Below are 22,957 nucleotides of genomic sequence, written 5' to 3'. Positions count from 1 at the left end.
ACAATTGAATAAATAATTGACATGTAATCCAGAGTTGACATTTTTTTGTTGTTATCAATCCTCACCCGATGACATTTTTTCCATTGATTTTTGCAGAGAGTGGAGGGGAGTGAGTAGCGAGAGAGAGAAACATCGATGTGAGAAGAGATACATCGATTGGTTGCCTCTTAACACTTGCCAGGGTGGGGATTGAGCCTATCACCAAGATATGTGCCCTTGACCAGAATTGAACCCAGGACCCTTCAGTCCACAGGCCAACACTATCCACTGACCAAACCAGCTAGGGCCATGATGACATTTCTTTATGAAATAAGTATTTTATCAATCATATGCATAGATTGTATATTTTTATTAATTTTTTTTTAATTCTCACCTGAGGATATTTTTTTAATTGATTGAGAGAGAGAGAGAGAGAGAGAGAGAGAGAGAGAGAGAGAGAAACTGATTGGTTTCCTCCCGTATGCACCGAGAGAGAGAGAGAGAGAGAGAGAGAGAGAGAGAGAGAGAGAGACAGAGACACTGATTGGTTTCCTCCCGTATGCACCCCAACTGGGATCGAACACATAACCTAGATATGTGCCCTGACTGGGAATTGAACCCACAACCTTTTGGTGTGCAGGACGATGCTCCAACAAACTGAGCTACCTGGCCAGGGCTAATTAACTTTTCCATTGACTTTATACCTCATTGATTCTAATATAGAACTTTGAATTGAAGGAGGGCAATATTGTAATATTGATTTGAATTGAAGGAGGGTAACATTGAATACTACATCTGATTTTTGAGGAACCCAGGTGTTTACTGGGTAAAAGTTTTCTCTCTTGATGAGATACGTCTGTTAGCATTTCTCCTTTGTGGGCAGGAAAGGTGGGAGGTGAAATTTCCTTATATTGTGCAATTGTGCATGTAGAACAAATGGAGTTGAAATTTCATTTGCCACAACACTGGTGACTTTGAATTTGCCTGGGCTAGTGCTAGGAATAGTCTTAGAAGTTTTCTTTATGTTTGCTTAGACATATTCTTCATACTCTAATATGCTAGATTCTAGGAATACAAGAGGAAAAGATACCATACCTGCCTTTGTGGGACTCAGCCTGTTTAGACTAAGAAAAAGCTTGCTTGCTTGATTTATTTATCTATTTATTTGAGGCCTGGTGCACGAAATTTGTGCACTGGGGTGGTCCCTCAGCCCGGCCTGCAGTCCGGGGCTCTCTCAGTCTGGGACCCCTCACTCGCTCCTTACCGCCCGCCTGCAGCGGAGACAGGAGTGGCTCCCACCACCGCCACTGTGCTCACCAGCCGTGAGCCTGGCTTCTGGCTGAGCACCACTCCCCCCTGTGGAAGCACACTGGACCACCAGGAGGCAGCTCCTGCATTGAGTGTCTGTCCCCTGGTGGTCAGTGCGCATCATAGTGACCAGTCGTTCTGCTGTTCGGTCGGTTTGCATATTAGCCTTTTATTATATAGGATTTTTACATAACTTTTAAACCCTCCCCTGAGGGCACTTTTTAAAAATTGTTTTTATTTGAGAAAGAAAAAGAGAGAGACAGACAGACAGACATTGATGTGAGACAGAAATATCAATCAGTTGCCTCTTGAATGCACCCTGAACAGGGATCAAACCCGAAACCTGGGTACATGCCTTGACTGGGAATCAAGCCACCATATTTTGGTGTACGGGATGTTGCTCCAACCAACTGAGACACCCAACCAAGGTGAAAAGTTACACCAGATTTTAAAGCTATTTTCTTTTTATCAAACTATTATCCTTTTCAAACTATTATCCTTGACCCATGTTTTGTAATACTATATCTGATTTGTTATAGTAGAACAGATCAAATGGGAGAAACCTCTCTCAGGAGTCAGATGTCACTCATACTGAACTGTTCCTCCTTGATTTCTAATTTATAATAAAATAGAGTTTAATATTTGACTTAATCTTTATAAGTCTCTATTAGAATTAACATAGGCTAACTCACACTAATAGTCTCAATGTGGCCAAGGTCAGAGATCATCAAAATTTATAACAGAATTTCTGAGAGTGATATACTAATAAAGACTTTTTTTTGCCAAAACTTGATTTAGCCATTGGAGATTTAAGGGTTAACATTTATAGCATCTACAGTACACCAGGGGCTAAGCCAAGGTACAAGGAATAAAAAGACATTTTTAGTGTATAAATGAAAAGGCTATATTGTTTTTTGAGTTGCTTTGATAAAGATTAAGTGAAAAATCTCAAAGTATATCTATTTTTGCAATCTTTTGAATACTTTTACATAAATTATCTCATTTCTGGATAAATAAATTCAAGCCATCTTCTCTCAGCTCTGACTACTTTGTGCTACAGTTTTCAGCATTGTTATGTTCTGTGTGCTTGTATACTTGAGAGGAATGTGCGGTTATCAAAAGATTTTGAATTCTTTCTACCAAATTTGTTCTTCCCTAGATTGAGATAATGTTTGAGAAATTTGAAAACTTTGTAGTGCTGTGTAAATAGAACTGGTTGTTTGGTGGAGTCATCCCCTAAGGGTGAAACTCGGTGAGCATTTAGTGCCAAGGAGATTTTGAGTGCAGTTAGGCTCAGAAGATCAAGGTCTACCTTGGGCAAGTCATATAATTTCTTAGCCTTATTTCCTTACTAGAGGCTCAGTGCACAAGATTCGTGCATTCAGCCTGGCCTGCGCCCTCTCGCCTTCTGGGAGCCCTCGAGGGACATCCTTAGCGCTGCCGCAGAGTCCCACTGCGCTCGCCCTCCATGAGCCTGGCTTCTGGCTGAGCGGCACTCTGACTACCAGGGGGCAGCTCCTGCATTGAGCGTCTGCCCCATGGTGGTCAGTGCACATCATAGTGACCAGTCATTCTACCATTCGGCCAATTTGCTTATTAGCCTTTTATTACATAGGACTAGAGGCTAGGGAGGGGGGAGTCCCTCAGCTTGGCCTGCACCCTCTCCAATCTGGTACCCCTCGGGGGATGTCCAACTACCGGTTGCGGGATTGGGCTTAAACTGGCCGTCAGACATCCCCTGAGGGCTCCAGAACCGCTGGCTCCTAACTGCTCGCCTGCCTGCCTGCTTGATCGCCCCTAACCACTCTGCCTGCCTGTCTGATCGCCCTTGACCACTCTGCCTGACTGATTGCCCCTCACGGCCTCTGCCTCAGCCTCCAGCCTAAGCCGCAGTTTGGCCTCCCTCTGTCAGAGGCTACCTGGCCAATGAAGGGAAGGCGCCACCCCCATCATCCTACTGCTGCTGCCACTGGCAGCCACCATGGCTGCCTGAGCCACAGGCCGGCCCTGGGCAGCAGCAACCGCCATCCATGGCTTGCCTGCGCCTCAGACAGCTGCTGAGGATTTTTCTGGAAGGACATCCGGATGGTCATCTGAAAGACATCTGCCCTAATTAGCATAGTACCCTTTTATTAGTATAGGATATGTCATTATCTCCAGGATGCCATGGAGCAAGCACTTAATAAAAAGTGTAACGTAGATGTGGATTCAGAGACACCCTGTTTTCCCATTTTTGTCCTTTTCACTTCTGTCCAGAGAAACCAGGTACATTTTTGGGGGTGGTAGCTAGTAGACAGCAGGCAAGCTCTTTGAACTTAGACTGCTATAAAATTAGCATGTTATCTACATTATACCCTTGAAGTGGATAGATCAGAATGGACTGTCTATACTTACTTATTGCCAATTCTAGTCAATCAGTTTAAAGAGGTTTCTTGGGGAAAACAATTCAAAGTGTACTTAAATTAATGATTTCTTTTCCATTGTAAAAGACTGCTATTGTTAGAATTTTTATACGTGTATATGGATAATACTTACACTTAATTTTGTAGACATCATATACTTAGGTCCTGTATTTTGATCCACTCTGACCATCTGTCTTTTGGTGTCAACTTAGTTTTTGTTAACCAGTTTGCTCTCATTTGACATTATTAATGGAAAAGGAGAGAAATGTCCTAAGTCTCAAAACCTAGATTTCAAAATCTACTAAAGTTTCCTGGTCAAATTTTTTCTGACTGTATACATGTATTTTTGTGTATAATATGGTTTTAGTATAATCCTTTCTTGAAAAAAAAGGTAGCATAAAGAATTTGAACACTTTCCCTTTCTCTGACTTGCTTCATCTGATAGTTGTAAGTAGTGCTCATTTGAACCAGTTCCATATCTTCTGATCTAAAAATGTTGATGACAAGGTAACCAGTTTTCCATGATCTAAGGAGATAGTGAGTACTTTGCAACATGGTAGCTCAAGTCACATTTAATACCTTCATAGGCCTTGAGTTTTGTTAATCAGGGGATCAAAAGTTGGGGAAATGTGTACACGTCAAAAAAAATCTGAGGGATAATGGTAGGAAGGAATTTAATAAATAACTCCTTGAACATCTTTTTTCCCCTAACCTATCTGAAGTATATTTTATGGTACAGGAGGAAATTTTAACACCAGGCCTAGATTATATGACTTCCCATGCATGGATCTTTCCCAGCCTTCATTTCTTTTCACTGGTGTACTCATGATGTTTTCTAACTATATTCTAACCTTTCATGTTTTTCTTTTTCATGCAGGAAACCTATGAGAATATCCCAGGCCAGTCAAAGATCACATTCCTCTTACAGGCCATCAGAAATACTACAGCTGCTGAGGAGGTACTATAATATTTGAGAATATATTCTTTTATTATTATTACTATTATTATTATTATTAATTATTTCAGAGAAAAAGGGAGAGGGAGAGACAGAAACATCAATAATGAGAGAATCACTGATTGGCCGCCTCCTGCATGCCCCCTACTGGGGATTGAGCCTGCCAACCAAGCATGTGCCCTTGACCAGAATCAAATGTTCTAGCCACTGAACCACACCAGCCAGGGCGAGAATATATTCTTATAAGTTGGGTATTAGATGGTGGTCAAAGTGGTTAGTGAAAACTACTGTTACTGTGCAGACATTACCAGAACTTTGAACTTATTTGCTAGAAGCTGTTTTGGAGTTAAAACGTTTTTTAAGTGCTCATATTAAAAATGACGATGATGTGTCCCCCATGTAGATGATGTGTCCAGAATATTTAAAAGTTAGTATTTTTTAAATAATTACATTAAAATTATTAAATATAAGTGATTTCCGTGGCTATACAAAATTTTCTAGCTCAAGACAGTTCATTCTAAAGGAAGGAATTTAATTCTTTCAGTATTTTAATGTGTTGCTAAATGATTCTGAAAAAAAATACTTTTTATCTATCTTTTAAAATGTTATCCTTATAGCTATCTCTAAATGGAGAAGAATACTATAAAGATGTTTAGGGAATAAAGGACATTTTGTAGAGTCCTTTTAAAATCATGGCTTTTACCAAATTACCTAGTTACCAAATCAAATTTATAGTTTCTTACTGCTTTTCTATGAATTTTTAGCTCATTTCTTTCTTCCCAAAAGTAATACCTGTGTATAACATTGAATGTGAATTGAATATACTGTTTATTTTGGACAAAGCGTCAAAATACCCAAATCTAGAAAACTTACTCTATCTGTGACATGCTCTTAGAATTTGTAACGTAAGACTGCTTTATTAATGGTCACATTATATATTAAATGCTTATATTAACACATGGTGAAAAGGAAGTCACACTAAAGTTGTATATAGTAATACACCCGACTTTAAATTGGCCATTTAATATTCTCTGATAACACTTAGAAAAGAGTATAAATATGCCCTGATTTCTTAAAGTAGATGACAAAAGACACTTCTTCACCTTTTTAAAATATATCTATTCTTTAATTCAAAATGAATGTCAAATATGAACAACAAACTTAAATCTCTAAAAAGTTGGCTAATTTAATGCTTGAAGATAGATGCAAGTTAGCTACAAGACAATTTTTTTTTTTCAAATTTTAAGAGAAGATTTATTTGAAAAGTTACAGAAATAGCAGAAGTGACCCACGTGGGCTGTGTAGTCTCAGGGAACATTACAGAAACAAAAGGGCCCTTGGAGCTTAGGGGAAAGAAAGGCAAAGGTTAGGACACCTGGAAAGAAGAAGAAGGGGAGGGAAAAGGCCAGAGCATGCTTCCCACAGGGAGGGTGCACAGCTACAAAACAAATTTTAAAACAGAATAATATAAAAATTACTGAATTTTACTTTTAAAAACCCATATTGAGTCTTGACCAGGTGGCACAGTTGATTGGAGCATCATTCCCTACACCAAAAGGTTGTGGGTTTGATCCCCAGTCTGGGCACATGTGGGAGCCAACTGATCTGTTTCTTACATCCATGTTTCTCCCTTCCTCTTTCTCTAAAAATCAATAGAAACATAATCCTCAGGTGAAGATTTTAAAAAATACCTATATTGAACCCCATTTAAATCTTAATTTGGTTTAGGAATAAGATAATTGTGAACTGGCCTCAGCATTTTTATTGTGGCTTCATAGTTTTCAGTGTATGTGTGAGAATGGAAATATTTTAGCCACTTTTATGGGCATTTTAACCACTTTGAATCTAGAGTTTAAATTTTTTTTTGTTGTTAATCCTTACCCAAGGCTATATTTCCATTGATTTTTAGAAAGTGTGTAAGGAAGAGAGAGAGACAGAGAGAAACATCCATGTGAGAGAGAGACATCGAACAGGTGCTTCCTGCAGCACCCCAACCAGGGCCAGGGATCGAGCCTGCAACCGAAGTATGTGCCCTTGACAGAAACCGAACCCAGGACCCTTCAGTCTGAGGGCTGACTATCCACTGACCCAAACCAACTAGAGCTAATATATAAAGTATTATAATTTTTTTCAAATCATGATCTAATGGTAGAGTGTAACAATTTTTTTCTTTTTAAATATTTTTATTGATTTCAGAGAAGAAGGGAGAGGGACAAAGAGAAATAGAAACATCAGTGATGAGAGAGGATCATCGATTGGCTGCCTCCTGCATGCCCCCTCCCCCCCCCCAGTGGGGATCAAGCCTGCAACCTGGGCATGTGCCCTTGACTGTAATCGAACCCAGGACCATTCAGTCCGTAGACCGACACTCTATCAACTGAGCCAAACCAGCCTAGGGCTAGAGTATAAATTTTTTAATAAGTTTGCTGTCTGTTATAAGTAGTTCAGTTGAAAAGATTTCTCAGTGAAAAGTAAATGGAGAAAAAAATTGGCAAATTTTATTTGTATAACTTAGCTCTTTTTGTTGATCATAGTCCCAAAGTAATTTGATAAAGAATAGCTATAGCCCAAAAAAAGAAAAAAATATGTATAGTTTGGCTAATGGGTTTAATATGATCAAATTTTAGAATGGTGTTTGTGTCAACTTTTGATAATCTAAAGCAGTGGTTCTCAACCTTCTGGCCCTTTAAATACAGTTCCTCATGTTGTGACCCAACCATAAAATTATTTTCGTTGCTACTTCATAACTGTAATGTTGCTACTGTTATGAATTGTAATGTAAATATCTGATATGCAGGAGGGTCTTAGGCGACCCCTGTGAAAGGGTCGTTTGACCGCCAAAGGGGTCGCGACCCACAGGTTGAGAACCGCTGATCTAAAGGAATATACAGAAAACACCAAACTTAAATAAATTCTTCAGGTTTAAAAATGGGATAAGAATATGCACATTGAGATTGATTATCATTTTTTTGGTGTTGGGAACTTAAAATATTTGTTTGCATGAATGAAGCATAAACACAAATAGATTTGATAGCATTTTATCTAAAGAGGTTAATGAAAAGTCAGTAATATAACAAGATAGACCAGGCTGGCAGTATGCAATTATGTGGAAAATGCACTTCGGATACTAGAGTGAGCGCCAAATGGAGAAGTAGGAAAAGGTCATTATGGGATTTACAGCTTTTATTAAGATCTGTTTTACTCTCCAAAGATTGTATTAAAAATAGGAATTTTAAACAGGTTTATCACTGTTGTGATATGTGTTCCTATTTGAGATGTAATATGTTCAGGTCTTTTACTCAGCTATAAAAAAAAATACTTTTGGATGGTATTTTCTTATATAGTAGGCTAATGTGATTAGAAATACTTTTATGTGTTTTTTACAAAATCTGATAAAATGCTTTTGGAATGAATTGTAAAAAGAGTTGTGAGCCCTGGCCAGTTTTGCTTAGTGGTTCGAGCATCAGCCCCAGGAACAAAGAGTCACGGGTTCGATTCCTGGTCAAGGGCACATTCTTGGTTGCACACACATCCCATCCCGACCCCCACCCCCTGAGGCAACCAATCAATGTGTCTCTCTCATAAGGATGTTTCTCTCTTCCCCTCCTTCTTCCATCTCTCTCTCCCAGTCCTCCCTCCCTTCCACTCTACTTTAAATATCAATGGAAAAAATATCCTTGGTTGAGGATTAAAATAGAGTAGTGAAATACATAAATGGCAGAGGGAATCTAGTTTGTTGGAAATTTTTTTCTTTAGGAAGACACTAAGTTATTAACAATATTATCTATTTATAGGCTAGACAAATGGCTGCTGTTCTCCTAAGACGTCTTTTGTCCTCTGCATTTGATGAAGTCTACCCAACTCTTCCTTCTGATGTCCAGACTGCCATCAAGAGTGAACTACTAATGATTATTCAAATGGAAACACAGTCTAGCATGAGGAAGAAAATTTGTGATATTGCTGCAGAGTTGGCCAGAAATTTAATAGGTTTGTATGCAAATGCATTTATTATTATAATGTTATAAAAGAAAAAACACAGTTGACATTGAACAGCATGAGTTTGAATTGCATGGGTCCACTTGATATGGGGATTTTTTTTTTTTTTTTTTTTTTGCAATTCTCTGTTGGGAGTCTGGATACGGAGGGTTGACTGTATGCATTGTTCTACACCATCTTATGTAATGGACTTGAGCATCTGTGAATTTTGTTACCTGACACAGGTCCTAGGATCATTCCCCAGCGGATACTGAGACAAATTAGGGGAGTCAAACCTTAATTGTGATTTTTCTATTATGTTTGGGGTCGGTACCCCTAAACCACCCCCCACCACCGTTGTTCAAGGGTCAAGTGTATATTCTTTTTTTTAAAAGTGGAATCTGTAGAGGAAACTTCACAAGTACCGGAGTATCACTTATTCTGTTCAAAATGAGAGTGATTATGGATTCTGCATTTAGGTCCAAAATGATAGATGTTTATAAAATGCAGCCATACCATTGGTGTTTATCATGTGAGAATTAGTATTATAGTTTGCTTGAAAATTGTACAGTTTTGAAAGCATAGTCTTATTTATAGCCTACTTTATAGACTTGCCAATATAAGAAGATATTAGTGGAATCCAGGTGCTTTTGCTATTATATTTGTGTATTTCTAAATTATGTGCTATTGTACTATTTACATGTAAAATATCCAAAAATATTTTTAAAGGATAAGATAAAAGGAAAACTGCTAAAATTGCATTTTATCAACAGTCAAGACTTTTTGGTCATTCTAAAAATATGAATAAAGTAATAGAATATTCTTTGTTATTTTTTTTTGACAGATTCATAAATGTAATTTTAAACTTAATTCACTTAAGTGACATTTTCAAAGGTTGAAAGGATACCTCACTAAGATAAGGGCTAAGTGGGAGAACATTGTTGGTTGTGCTAGTAAAAAAAAAAAAAAATACATAACCAATTCTGTAATCTTAACTACCAAAATAATTCAAAACCCACTGAAACAATTTTTTTTTTAATCCTCACCCAAGGATATTTTTTCATTGATTTTTATAGAGAGGGAAAGACAGAACTATCAATGTGAGAGAAACACATTGATTGGTTGCCTCCTACATGTGCCCGGGCCAGGGAGGAGCCTGCAACCAAGGTATGTGCTCTTGACTAGAATTGAACCGAGGACCCTTCAGTATGCAGGCTGATGCTCTATCCACTGAGCCAAACCAACTAGGGCTGAAACAGTGTTTTTAATATGTATTTTTATTGATTTTAGAGAGAGAGGAAGGGAAAGAGAGAAACATCAGTCTGTTGCCTCCCATGTGTGCCCTACCGGAATTAAACGTGAAGCCTTTCAGTGCATGGGACAACGCTCCAACCCAACTGAGCCACGCTGATCAGGGTGAAACTCTTAATTTCGAATTTTTAAAAAAGCTTACAAAATCCTGAGACCCTTCAGTCTGGGGACGGACACTAACCACTGATCACAACCGGCTAGAGCGTATTTTTAAATTTTTTAACTGTACAGATAAGAGTTTTTATAGGTGACATTTTTTTTAATTCAATCATTTGATAATAGAAACATTTCAAAATGTTTCTATGTGTGCTCTTCATAGTATTTTAAAATTTTTTCATTTATTGACAGGCCAGTGTGGTTCAGTGGTTGAGTGTCGACCTATGAACCAAGAAGTTACCATTTGATTCCAGGTCAGGGCACATGCCTGGGTTATACGCTCGATCCCCAGTCTGGGGAATACAGGAGACAGCCAATCAATGATTCTCTGTCATTATTGATGTTTCTATTTCTCTCTCGCTCTCCCTTTCAAAAATCAATAAAAATATATTTTAAAGGTTTTTCTTTTATTAGTTTGAGAGAAAGAAATAAGTTTATTGTTCCACTTATTTATGCATTTATTGGTTGATTCTTGTATGTGCCTGACCAGTGACTGAACCTGCAACCTAGGTGTATCAGGATGACGCTCTAACCAACTGAGCTATGCAGCCAGGGCCATAAATTTTTTCTTTAAAGTAGCTATTTTATTACTGCTCAAAGCAACATTTTTATGTTAAAAAGCTAGGTGAAGGGTATTTTTCTTAATCTCACTAAGTAGCACTCATTTCAGAAAATCAAATAATGTGGGAAATTTTTAACAAGAAAAAGTGCAATTGCAATTTCTACAACTCTTTTTTACATTTTTTGTAAGGGTATAAATGGTGAGTTAACTAATGCAGTATATTTTTGTGGTTGTTTATTTTTATTACAAAGTAGCTAAAAAATTTTGTGTTTTAAAATCTTGTTTAAAAGTAAATACGTTGAGAAAATCTGGTATCACTTAAAACTGGAAAGCGTGAGCACCCTGCTCTGGGTCCAGGGATTCCCAATCTCATTTCATCTACAGTTTGAAAGTAATAATTATTTTGGTTTCAAGACCTTGTTACCATATATTAGCTTTGCCTACTTTTTAAACTCTTTAATAACAATAGTATATATACAAAGATTCAACCAAATAGTCACAGTGATGCCTTTTCTCCAAATACCACTCCTTAGAAGTGACCCCCATTTAATACTTGTGCTATGTAACCTAAATATAAACAATTGTTTTTTATAAGATTACTAGAGGTCCAGTGCACGAAATTCATGCATGGGGGTGGGGCCAGGGGTTGTCCCTCAGCCCAGCCTGCACCCTCTCCAATCCAGGGTCCCTCGGGGGATGTCCGACTCCCTCTTGCAATCTGGGACCCCTGGCTCCTAACCACTCACCTGCCTGATCACCCCTAACCCCTCTGCCTGATTGCCCCTAACCACCTCTGTCTGCCTACTTGATCACTCCTAACTGCTCCCCTACCAGCCTGATTGCCCTAACTGCTCCCTTGCTGGCCTGATCGCCCCTAGCTGCTCCCCTGCTGGCCTGATCGCCCCTAACCGCCTCTGCCTCACCCCGCACCCGCGACCCAGGATTCCCTCTTCCAACCGGTTGCAGGCACCGGGGACCCAGGCTTCCCTCCCTCTGGCAGACCACAGGCACCCAGTACCTGGGCCGGCTTTGCCTGGGCTGCAGCTGCAGGTGCCGGGCCGAAGTCTGGCTTGTCCCCATTCCTCTCTCATGAGCTCATTTGTGCATGGCTGGTCCCCATTCCTCTCTCCCCATTGTTGAGTGTCTGAGCCGTTAAGGCATGAGAGTGACAACCATTTGCGTATTAGCTCTTTATTATATAGGATTATGTCATTTTTAGGTTAAAGAACCTAATTGTGTTAGAAGTTTTTTTAATATAGAGCAAATGACATTTTCTGCTGTATATTTTGAATGAGGCTTATAATGAAAGGATTCACCCTAATGATTTGAAGTTTTGACTTACACACTTTATGCCTGGATTTCTTTACTTTTAGATGAGGATGGTAACAACCAATGGCCTGAAGGTTTGAAGTTCCTTTTTGATTCAGTCAGCTCTCAAAATATGGGACTGCGGGAAGCTGCCCTTCACATTTTCTGGTATATACCTTGATCTAATTTTTTGAAAATGTTCATGTCATGAATACGCAAAGCACATTTTTATTTTCTAGTTTAACAACTTTTTATTCTGAAAAAGCCTTCAGATAAGCTTTATATTTGTGTTGGAAGTAAAATTGAAAAAAAAACAACAACAAAAGTTTTTTATTTCATATTATGATCCTCATTTGTATATGAGGGTTCTCTGGAGCTTTATTTTTTTAATATTTTTTTACAATAGATTTCAGAGAGGAGCGGAGAGGGAGAGACAGAAACATCAGTGATGAGAGAAAATCGTTGATTGGCTGCCTCCTGCAGGCCCCACATTGGGGATCCAGCCCACAACCCAGGCATGTGCCCTTAGCGGAAATTGAACTATGACCTCCTAGCTCATACATCAACGCTCAACATAGCCATGCCCGGCCGGGCTGGAGCTTTATTTTTTTCTTTTCTTTTCTTATTATTTGAAAAAATTCTGGAACGGTTTCTTCAGCTTTATTTGGAAATGTACACAGTACTAAATGTAGTTTTTAAAAAGCTGCTTTAGTAATGGCATCTTGAAGAGAAAGAAAGGGCTCGTGAATCCCATTGTTTTCTGGGTCTTCTGTGGTCAAGCTTTATAAAAATGTAATATTTTAATAAACTGCTGTGTACAAGCAGATGATCAGTTTAGAATGCAGTAACTATCTGCATTAAGAAAAATTTTGCCCTGCCATGTTACACAGTTCATTGTATTTAAAATAAAATTGGATTTATAATTTTCTATAAAGTATACCCTGAGCATCTTCAAGAGGATAAGGGTAGATATTAATACCATTTTCTCCTTAATTTGTCAGATGTATTTTATTTATTTATGTCAATCCAGAGTAGAGAATTAAGTAAAAGTATTTAGTTTGTTTACCTAGTTTAAAGTAGAGCAGAACTTAAACTACCCTGGATCACCAAGACTAGGAGCAGATTGTGTGAGAACGCATGTTTACTGCCGCTACTATGTGCAACTGAGTGGTTTCTCTTGTCCCATCCTGCACTTCAGGTTAGCTTCCCACTGAGACAGAGCATAAGAAGAAAGCACTGGGCTGGGATGGGTGGCTTAGTCATGTACACCTGGGTCCCCCTACTCCCAGCCTAATCACCTCCACTATGTGTGTTTCCATTCACCCAACCCCAAAAGGAGATTGCTTGGAGGGATGGGTATTTTTCAACCTTAAGGATTGATACTTTTGAATCAGGTAGACATTTAATTAAATATTCTAGTTATCACTTTACTAAGATGAAATGTAGTTTCTTATTGACTTTAGAAAGAGGAAAAGATAGAGAGAGAGAGAAGCATTGATTTGGTTTTCCACTTATTTATATATTCATTGGTTGATTCTGACTGCAGGTCTAACCCGCAGCCTTGGGGTAATAAGACAACACTCTAAGCAACTAAGCTATCTGGCCGGGGCAGATGTAATGTAGTTTTTTTTTAAAAAAACAAATGCTTTGAATCATTTTTTAGGAACTTCCCTGGAATTTTTGGGAACCAACAGCAGCACTATTTAGACGTCATCAAACGGATGTTAGTTCAATGTATGCAAGATCAGGAACATCCAGCGGTAAATCATTTCAACTTTCTTTACATTAACACCTAATTTAAGATAACATCTAACTTGTGAAAGAATTTATGTATATGGAGATTGTCTTTAATACTTTAAAATATAAATACTAGGCTGGCGCCATTTGGGAGCTCAGCCCATCTGGTTTTCCAGATGACCTAATTTATAATTCTTTACCCCCCCCCCCCCAAATCTGTATATATAAAAGACTAAGTGACTGACTGTATGTATGTATGTATGTATGTATGTATGACCAACCGGCCAGTACATATGACACCCACTGGCAATTTAAAAATAAATGTTGACTTGCACATGCATGATACATATAAAGCTCCTGCTGGCGCCAATCGCATGCGTGTGTTTCCATCTGTCATTGTCGATCTTGAATTTGGTTGGCACTTCTGTTATAGAGAGAGGGCAAATAGCAATATTAAAATATTTCTTCTAATTAATTTTCTTTCAGCGTGCATGAAACTGCACCAGGCCACTAGTCTATATATAAATAGTTTTACTGATCAAGAGAAAACTTCATCCTTAGTAACAAAACTTGGACTTGCATCCATTAAAAATGTCTCGTGTTTGATATCTTTTACTCTCATCCCTTTAGATCCGAACACTATCTGCTAGAGCTACAGCTGCATTTATCCTTGCAAATGAGCATAATGTTGCTCTGTTCAAACATTTTGCTGACTTGTTACCTGGATTCTTACAGGTAAGTAGACTATTTAAAATAGGTGATAATTATATCTTCATTGGTTTCTGTAGTTTAATAAATGCATATCAGAGTTAACATTCATTTATTCAGTAAATATACATTGTGTACTATGTGCTGGTACTAGGCACTGGGGATACAGCAGTGAACAAAACATGCAAATAATTGTCTGCTTTGAATTCACATCTATTAGCTTTGATAGGTTCTTAGTCTTTTAAAATATTTAGAGTTTCAGAGTTTTTCTATAATACAGATGATATAAGCAACTTATGCTTATTGAGTATGTAATCACATCGGTTATTTCTATTGAATCAACCAAATAATTTATGAAATTAAATGCCCATTTTACATAAGGAAAAACTAAGGTGGAGGGGATAAGAAAGTTGGCAAGGTCACAGTGTTGGGAAGTGGAGGCATCCTGCATGATTCAAACCCAAATCAGACTGCAGTTCTTAACCAGAGGGTTTATAGCAGTTTGTATTATAGTTTATGGTTAATTCCCATTATTGAATGTCAAGGATAAGTTATTATGTTAAGGACACCTTCTGCCTAAATGAGAAGGTAAAGTAAGATTGAGTAAATTGGTGCAGTTAATCTTGTTAGACCCTAAACCCATTTTTTAATAACATATTTTATAACTTCCCATATTCTGTCCTAAAATGAAATGAATAGGTAACATAACTCACATACATGCTCTACCACTCGATATGATGGGCACTGACCACCAGGGAGCAGACAGTCGACTAGTCGACCAGTTGCTATGATGTGCACTGACCACCAGGGGTAGACGCTCTGACCAATAGGTTAGCTTGCTACTAGGGTATAGCAGATCGGGGCTGAGCAAGATGGGCTGGACATGCCCTGGAGCCCTCCTGTGGTCCGTCTCCAGTTGGCCAACCTCCTGCATCCTTCCCCTGCCTCAATTGTGCACCAGTGAGGTCCCTTGGCCTGGCCTGCGCCCTCTCACAATCCAGGACCTCTCAGGGGATGTCAGAGAGCTCGTTTTGGCCCGACGGCAGAAAGACCGTTCCCTATGACGCACACTGACAACCAGGGGGTGGACACTCAACACAGGAGCTGCCCCCTGGTGGTGAGTGCACTCCTACAAGGGGAGCATCATTCAGCCAGAAAAGCCAAGCTTGTGGCTGACGAGCACAGCAGTGGTGGCAGGAACCTCTCCCACCTTCACGGCAGCACTAAGGATGTTCGACTGCTGACTTAGGCCTACACCACATAGGGAGCAGGCCTAAGCCGTCAGTTGGACATCCCCCAAGGGCTCCCAGACTGTGAGAGGGCCCAGGCCAGACTGAGGGACCCCTCCAAAATGCACAGATTTTTGTGCACCAGGCCTCTAGTTCTGCCCTAAAATGAAATGCATAGGTAACATAACTCACTACATGCACAAGTTTTTAAAATATCAATACATGGTTCTAAGTGAATATAAAAAGTAAAAAGAGAGTAACATAATAAAAATGGCATGCTTTCTACATATAAATGGCAAGGCATGACTACCACAAAAGACATAGATTAGGTGATTTTTTTTAAGAGACCTCTACAAACGCAATAGATTAAGAAATGGATAATACAGAGGTTTCATTGGCAAGTCAAACATCAAAATTGCTGTTACTGTTAATGATTTGATTTTCAGAAGTGGTAAAGTTCTGGATGAAACAAATTATGTATTAATTCTTGACTTATACAATATTTACATTGGGGGGGCTCACAGTACAGTTATTTTTCACAGTACATTTTTAAAATGGTGCAAAATAATTTGTGAGTTGGGTTCCAAGTTCTGATAATTATAAGTAAGTTCATTTTGTGAGTGTCTTATATTTATGATCTTGTGAGATGCATGATAAGGTCTTGTTAATTCCTTGGAAGCATTTGTGTCACAAATGGAGGATATCTAATACTCCTGGTTTTTGCCCATCTTTAGTTGTGACAACCAAGAAAACACCACACCTCCTAAGAGAAATAACTCTATTGCAAACTGGGTTAGACAGGAGTTAGAGGAGGTAAAACTGAAATATTCTGCATGGGTCAGAGGATTTAGTAGATATTTTTCTTTCATTGTCATCAAACTGAAGAGAGTTTAGGTCAATGACAAAACACTAACTGTTCCATTCTATTTTAGTACTTTATTACCAAACTTTACATTCTGTTTCATCTTTTCTAGGCTGTAAATGATTCGTGCTATCAGAATGATGATTCGGTCCTAAAATCCCTTGTGGAGATTGCAGATACTGTTCCAAAGTATTTGCGTCCTCATTTGGAAGCTACTTTACAGCTAAGTCTAAAGGTAAATTAAATACTTCAGTAAATGTTGTGTTTATTTTTTCAGTGAATTATCTACTAAATGTATGCAAATATGTCTTCCTTGTAGTTATGTGGAGACACTAGCCTCAATAATATGCAACGCCAGCTTGCCCTTGAAGTAATTGTGACCCTCTCTGAGACTGCAGCTGCTATGTTAAGAAAACATACCAATATTGTTGCACAAACTAGTAAGTCAAAGATCTTTAAATGGTTTATGTTAATGTAGGAAAATTGTTGAATAAATGTGCTGAGAGTTGTATAAGTTCACAGGTTTGTTAATGTCTGGGGATGTGCATCTCTGTACATCCTCACATATGTGTACCCAACTTGCTGGCTTTGCTGCAGCTCTCTGAAACCTAACTGATGGCAGGCATGACTGGTAATACCTAGAAATCACAAAAATTTATGGAGAAAATTGTATAAGATATTGAAAGACCAAAAGAAACATTGAAAGAACTAAATATCAATTCTCCTCAAATTCAATATAATTTCACTCAGAATCCCAAGAATCCCAACTTATGTTGAAGATCATAGGTTCTGGAGTAAAATTTTGTTAAAGAGAATTTTGTTAAATCAAATAGAGGTCTTGCCCTTTCAGCTGTGAAGATTTAAAATTTGTTGATGGTGCAGGTGTAGACAAATAGATTGGGTGGAGCCAAAGGGTGTGGGAGCAGAACCACTCAGGTGGAAGCAAAACTGACTTCATCAGAAGTCATTGGGGGGACTGGTTATTTCTATTTTTAAAAGTACCACAATCTTAAATATTCTGTAACAACCAATTTGGGGTTGATTAAAAGCTAATACAGACACATTTTATTTTTTTAAATATGTTTTTATTGATTTCAGAGAGGAGGGGAGAGGGAGAGAGAAAAACATCAATGATGAGAGAGAATCATTGATTGACTGCCTCCACATGCCACACACTAGGGATCAAGCCCACAACCTGGCCATGTGCCCTGATTAGGAATTGAACCATGACCTCCTGGTTCATAGGTCTACGCTCAACTACTGAGCCACGCCGGCTGGGCCATAGACACATTTTACAAGGAAAGCTTGATAGATAGTAGAGAAGGATTTTTTAAAAGGCTGAATTAAAAACCATATATGTAAAAACATTGCTAAATTTGCAAAAAGGAAAATAATGTTTTGACCATCCAAGGACACCATAAATGAAATTAAAAGAGACACTACAGACTAGAGAAAATAGTTGCAGTGCTCACCGTCAACAAAGTTTTATTATCCAGAAATTAGACAAAGGTTAGTAACAGGAAATTCACAAAAGAGGAATCTAAAATAGCTAAAGAACACTGCTCTGTCTCAATAAAAAGTGTAATTGTGGAATACAGCGTATTAGAAACTTTGACAACATCAAGTGTTGATGAAGCGTGTAGATAGGAGAAGACATTTTTATAGTTGCAAGGCACTTCACACATTGTGGTGAAATAAGAGGCCTTTAGGGGGCGGGGGTGGGTGGGTAAGAGATCAACCAAAGGACTTGTATGCATGCATATAAGCATAACCAATGGACATAAGACACTGGGGGGTAGGGGAGGCCAGGGGATTGTCAAGGGCGGGGGGAAAAAGGAGACATATGTAATACCCTTTGTAAGACTTTAAGCAATAAAACAATTTTTAAAAAAAAGAAATAAGAGGCCTTTTAAACTTCCCTTAGCAAAATTATAAAACCACAATGGAGAGCAGTTTAGTGCTGTTGAAGAAGATACTTGTAGGTACCTAAACTCACACTTGTCAAGGAGATCAAGCCTTGTATAAGATGTATAAGAATTTCATCAAAGTAAAATTTGTAATTGGAAACAACCAAACTGTCCATCAACAGGATAGTATTTATATAATGGAATGCTATGAGAAAAAAGAAAATTGCCAAAGGATACATATAGTATGATTAGGGTCCCAGTGCACGAATTCATGCACCTTGAAAGGAACTGTGGGCTGAGAGGCTGCAGTGGGCACAGGGGTGGGTCTTGGCCCATCCTCCTGGCCCCTCCTACCGCGGCCCCCTGTCCCGTCTGCCAGCAACCCTGCTGGCACAGACCTCGCTCGCACCCGCTGACATCTGAGGCCCTGCTCACACCCGCTTATGGCATGGAGCAATTGGGGCCCACACCAGAAGCGGATCTGAGTAGCAGCTGCTGCCCTGATCATCCCTCAGGAGCAGGGGGAGGCGGAGAAGCCCTCAGGGGCAATCAGGGCTGGCAACCGCCACTTGCACCTGCTGAGGGTGCTGAGCAATTGGGACTGGCGCCGGGCACCTGCAATGGGTGTGAGCGGGCACTCCAGCAGCGGCTGTGAAAGGGGCTGGCGCCAGTAGCAGGTGTGAGCATAGGGCAGGACTGCGGCGCGTGGAAGCAAAGAATTTTCAGTAACCACCAGAGGCTCGCCACGATGATGACAACAACCAGAGCCCCACCTTGGTCTGGCACCCCCACTCACCTGCTCCACTATCCCACTGCGGCCGATGCCCACCATATTCCGCACTCTATACCGTCTTCTGCTAACACCCACCATGTTTCACACGCGCCCCCTGGTGGTCAGAGCACATCATAATGACCAGTTCTGCTGTTTCAGTTTATTTACAATTAGGGTTTTATAGAGAGAGACTAGAGGCGCGGTGCACAAAAATTTGTGCACTCGGGGGAGGGGGGTCCTTCAGCCTGGCCTGTGCCCTCGCAGTCTGGGACCCTTCGGGGGATGACCACCTACTGGCTTAGGCCTGCTCCCTGGGGGGATTGGGCCTAAGCTGGCAGTCATCCCTCTGGCAGCCCGGTAGCCCTCGGGGGATGTCCACTTGTTAGCAGGGAGCAGGCCTAAGCTGCAGTCGGACATCCTTAGCGCTGCTGAGGAGGCGGGAGAGGCTCCCACCACCACCGCTGTACTGGCAGCCGTCAGCCTAGCTTGTGGCTGAGCAGAGCTACCCCTGTGGGAGCGCACTGACCACCAGGGGACAGCTCCTGCATTGAGCATCTGCCCCCTGATGGTCAGCGTGTGTCGTAGTGACCAGTCATTCCAAGTCGTTCTGCTGTTAGGGTCAATTTGCATATTACCCTTTTATTATATAGGAGTGCCTGGCCAGCCTGGATGAGGGGCTGGTGGCTGTTTGCAAGCTGGCCACAGCCCCTTCAGGGTAGGGGTTCCCCCTGGGGTGCCTGGCCAACCTGGGTGAGGGTCTGATGGCTGTTTGCAGGCAGGCCACACCTCCTTCAGGGTGCAGGATCCCCACTGGGGTGCTTGGGCAGTCCGGGTGAGTAGCTGATGGCAGTTTTCAGGCTGGCCAAGCCCCCCCAGCGGGGACCCTCACCCCATGAGGGTGTGTCCAGCCTGGGTGAGTGGCTGATGGCTGTTTACAGGCTGGCCACAGCCCCTTCAGTGTGGGGGTTCCCACTGGGGTGCCTGGGTGAGGGGCTGAGGGCCGTTTTCAGTCTGGCTAAGCCCCCCAGCAGGGACCCTCACCCCATGAGGGTGTGGCCAGCCTGGGTGAGGGGCTGATAGCTGTTTGCAGGCTGGCCACGGCCTCCAGCCACCCAAGCTCCCAGTGGAGGCTGGCTGGAAACAGGTATCTGGGATTTATTTGTCTATAATTGAAACTTTGTTGCCATGAGCAGAGGCCACAGCCGGCTCAGGGCAGGTGGGAAGCTTGGCTTCCTCCATCGCCCAGGCAACCAAACCTCCTGTTTGCTCCAGCTCCGTGGCTGCCGGCCGCCATCTTGGTTGGGTTAATTTGCATATAGTCGCTCTGATTGGCTGGTGGGCTTGGCTTGGGGCGTAGCAAAGGTACGGTCAGTTAGCATCTTTGTCTTTTATTAGTGTAGACTAGAGGCCCAGTGCATGCAATTTGTGCAATGGTAGGGTCCCTAGTGGCTACCAGCTGCCAGCCAGGGCCTCCGTCCCTTCCCCCGGCTGGCCCCACCCCCCTAGTCAAACTCCCGGACGACCTCCCAGTCGAGGGGACAATTTGCATACCATCTTATATAATAAAAGCCTAATATGCTAAGTGGTTGGCCGTTCAACCAATCAAAGCGTAATATGCTAATGATGTGCTACAGCTGCTCAACTGCTCGATATGACATGCACTGATCACCAGGGGGCAGACAGTCGATCGGTCAACCAGTCGCTATGATGTGCACTGACCACCAGGTGGCAGATGCTCTAAACAGTAGGTTAGCTTGATGCTAGGGCCCACCCATCAGGACTGAGTGAGACGGGCCAGACATGCCCTGGAGCCCTCCCATGGTCCCTCCCCAGCTGGCCAACCTCCTGTGTCTCTCTTGGGCACTGGTGGGCTCCCTCAGCTTGGCCTGCGCCCTCTCGCTATCCAGGATCCCTCGGGGGATGTTGGAGAGCCAATTTCGGCCCAATCCCACGGGTGAGCACCGCTCACCCAGAAGCCGGGCTTAACACTGGCGAGCACAGCAGTGGTGGCGGGAGCCTCTCCCACCTCTGCAGCAGCCCTAAAGATATCCAACTTAGGCCTGGGGAGCAGGCCTAAGCCAACAGTCAGACATCCCCCGAGGGCTCCCGGACTGCGAGAGGGTGCAGGCTGGGCTGAGGGACACCCCGCCCCCCCCCCCCCCACAGTGCATGAATTTCGTGCACCGGGCCTCTTGTGTATTATAAAAAAGTATAATCTTGAAATAGTGCTCTTTTATATGTAAATACAGAAGCCTATCGTTCAAGTGTAAAAACAGATTGGGAATAGAAACATTTGATTTTTTATTATGGAGCTCACTTCTGGTGGTGAGGAAGGGAGAGAATGCAATAGGATTTGTGAAATTTGACTTTAATTCTTAATGTACTTCTTAAGAAGATGTAAAGCAAACGTGGTCCCCAAAAAACAACAAAACCCACAAATGGTTAAAATTAAAAACAGGTGTTAGGCGCACAGGCAAATAATTTTTTTGTCTCACTCTTTTAGATGCAAAGTAAATCCTTCATTTTTTACTTAGTGAGATTCTTGTTTGTAAATGATGATATTGACATAATTTAAAAAGCCATGGTCTTCAGATATGAAATTATTTCCTTTAGTTCCTCAGATGTTAGCAATGATGGTTGATCTAGAAGAGGATGAGGACTGGGCAAATGCGGATGAACTAGAAGATGATGATTTTGACAGGTAATCATACACAATAAATACTGCATAAAGGTTCCTCCTTGGCAGGATAGAGCAACATCAGTTGACAATGAGAGCTTTAGGCTTATGAGGCCCCCACCTTTCTACCACTGCATTCCATAATTTGAAGTTAAACTTTTAAGTTTGGAATATGGGACACTTAGGTTTCTTGTTGTATGCATTTCTTCATCCGATTTTGTAAATATTTTAAGTAAAGTAGCTATCTTTTCAACCCCATCTTTAAAATTTCTTCAAGATTTTTTATTTTGCGTATGTTTTTAAAATATGTACAAAGAAACTTTATTGTGATAAATTTCTTTATAGGCATAGTCTTCATTTAGAATGGTTATTTCACCACAGTTCCCTGTGAAGCTTCATATTTTCCTAATCTACAGTCTAACTTGAGGCTACAGAGGAGATGGTGGTGAAATCGGTACACTAGGTGACATAACACTGGAATTGCTGTTTACGTGCTGTAACTTAGGAGACCCCCATGAATACAGATTCCTATGGAAAAGTCAACCGAAATCTATATTCACTGTCCCAATATTGATGATGGCCTCTTGCATGTACATGAAACAGCACTTCAGAGATCTGTTAATTTGATTCTTTCAGTAGTCTTAAAGGTATATTACAGCTACAGAACAGAGAGAAAAGGTTGAGTGATTTGCTCAATATTGCATAGCCAGTTAGTAGACTGGGCTTTAATACCATTTCTCTTAGTCTTCCCAGGGTATCATACTATCTCTGATTCTTTAAAAGAACTGAAATTATTCCCAGAAAGGCTAGCAGTCGGTATAAGCTACTATAACAATACTAGAAATGAAAGACATTTGCCTTATAGAATATATGGTGGTTTCTGAGGCTAACTCCCATTATTAAAAATGACTGACTTCTGACTTAAAGACTGTGTTGGAGTGTATGAAAGTAGTCCTTCACTGGAAATAACCTAACAGGGCTGAAGAAAAGATAGGGCTCAGATCAGGTTTTCTTTCCCTGGTTTAAGTTACTCTAATGTGCTGCTACCTGGCCTGGAATTTGCCCTGTAAAAGGCCCTTGAATTTATATGGTTTATGAAGCTGTTTTTT

The 22,957-nt window shown here is 40.8% G+C and overlaps 1 protein-coding gene across 1 annotated transcript in view; it reads left to right on the top strand.

Moving 5' to 3' along the window:
* IPO5 (importin 5) overlaps positions 1–22,957 on the top strand; it is a 61,772-nt gene that overhangs the window by 3,343 nt on the left and 35,472 nt on the right. Inside the window, exons 2-9 of the mRNA XM_081082505.1 lie at positions 4,567–4,647; positions 8,439–8,631; positions 12,022–12,124; positions 13,620–13,716; positions 14,324–14,428; positions 16,605–16,727; positions 16,812–16,932; positions 21,785–21,872. Coding sequence (XP_080938631.1) covers positions 4,567–4,647; positions 8,439–8,631; positions 12,022–12,124; positions 13,620–13,716; positions 14,324–14,428; positions 16,605–16,727; positions 16,812–16,932; positions 21,785–21,872 — 911 coding nt within the window. The remainder of the gene's footprint in view (positions 1–4,566; positions 4,648–8,438; positions 8,632–12,021; positions 12,125–13,619; positions 13,717–14,323; positions 14,429–16,604; positions 16,728–16,811; positions 16,933–21,784; positions 21,873–22,957) is intronic.

The sequence above is a fragment of the Myotis nattereri genome, assembly GCF_964212035.1.
Source record: "Myotis nattereri genome assembly, chromosome: 2".
In the NCBI taxonomy this organism is placed as follows: domain Eukaryota; kingdom Metazoa; phylum Chordata; class Mammalia; order Chiroptera; family Vespertilionidae; genus Myotis; species Myotis nattereri.
The sequence above is the reverse complement of the archived record's forward strand: the minus strand, read 5'-3'. Positions and strand labels throughout refer to the sequence as shown.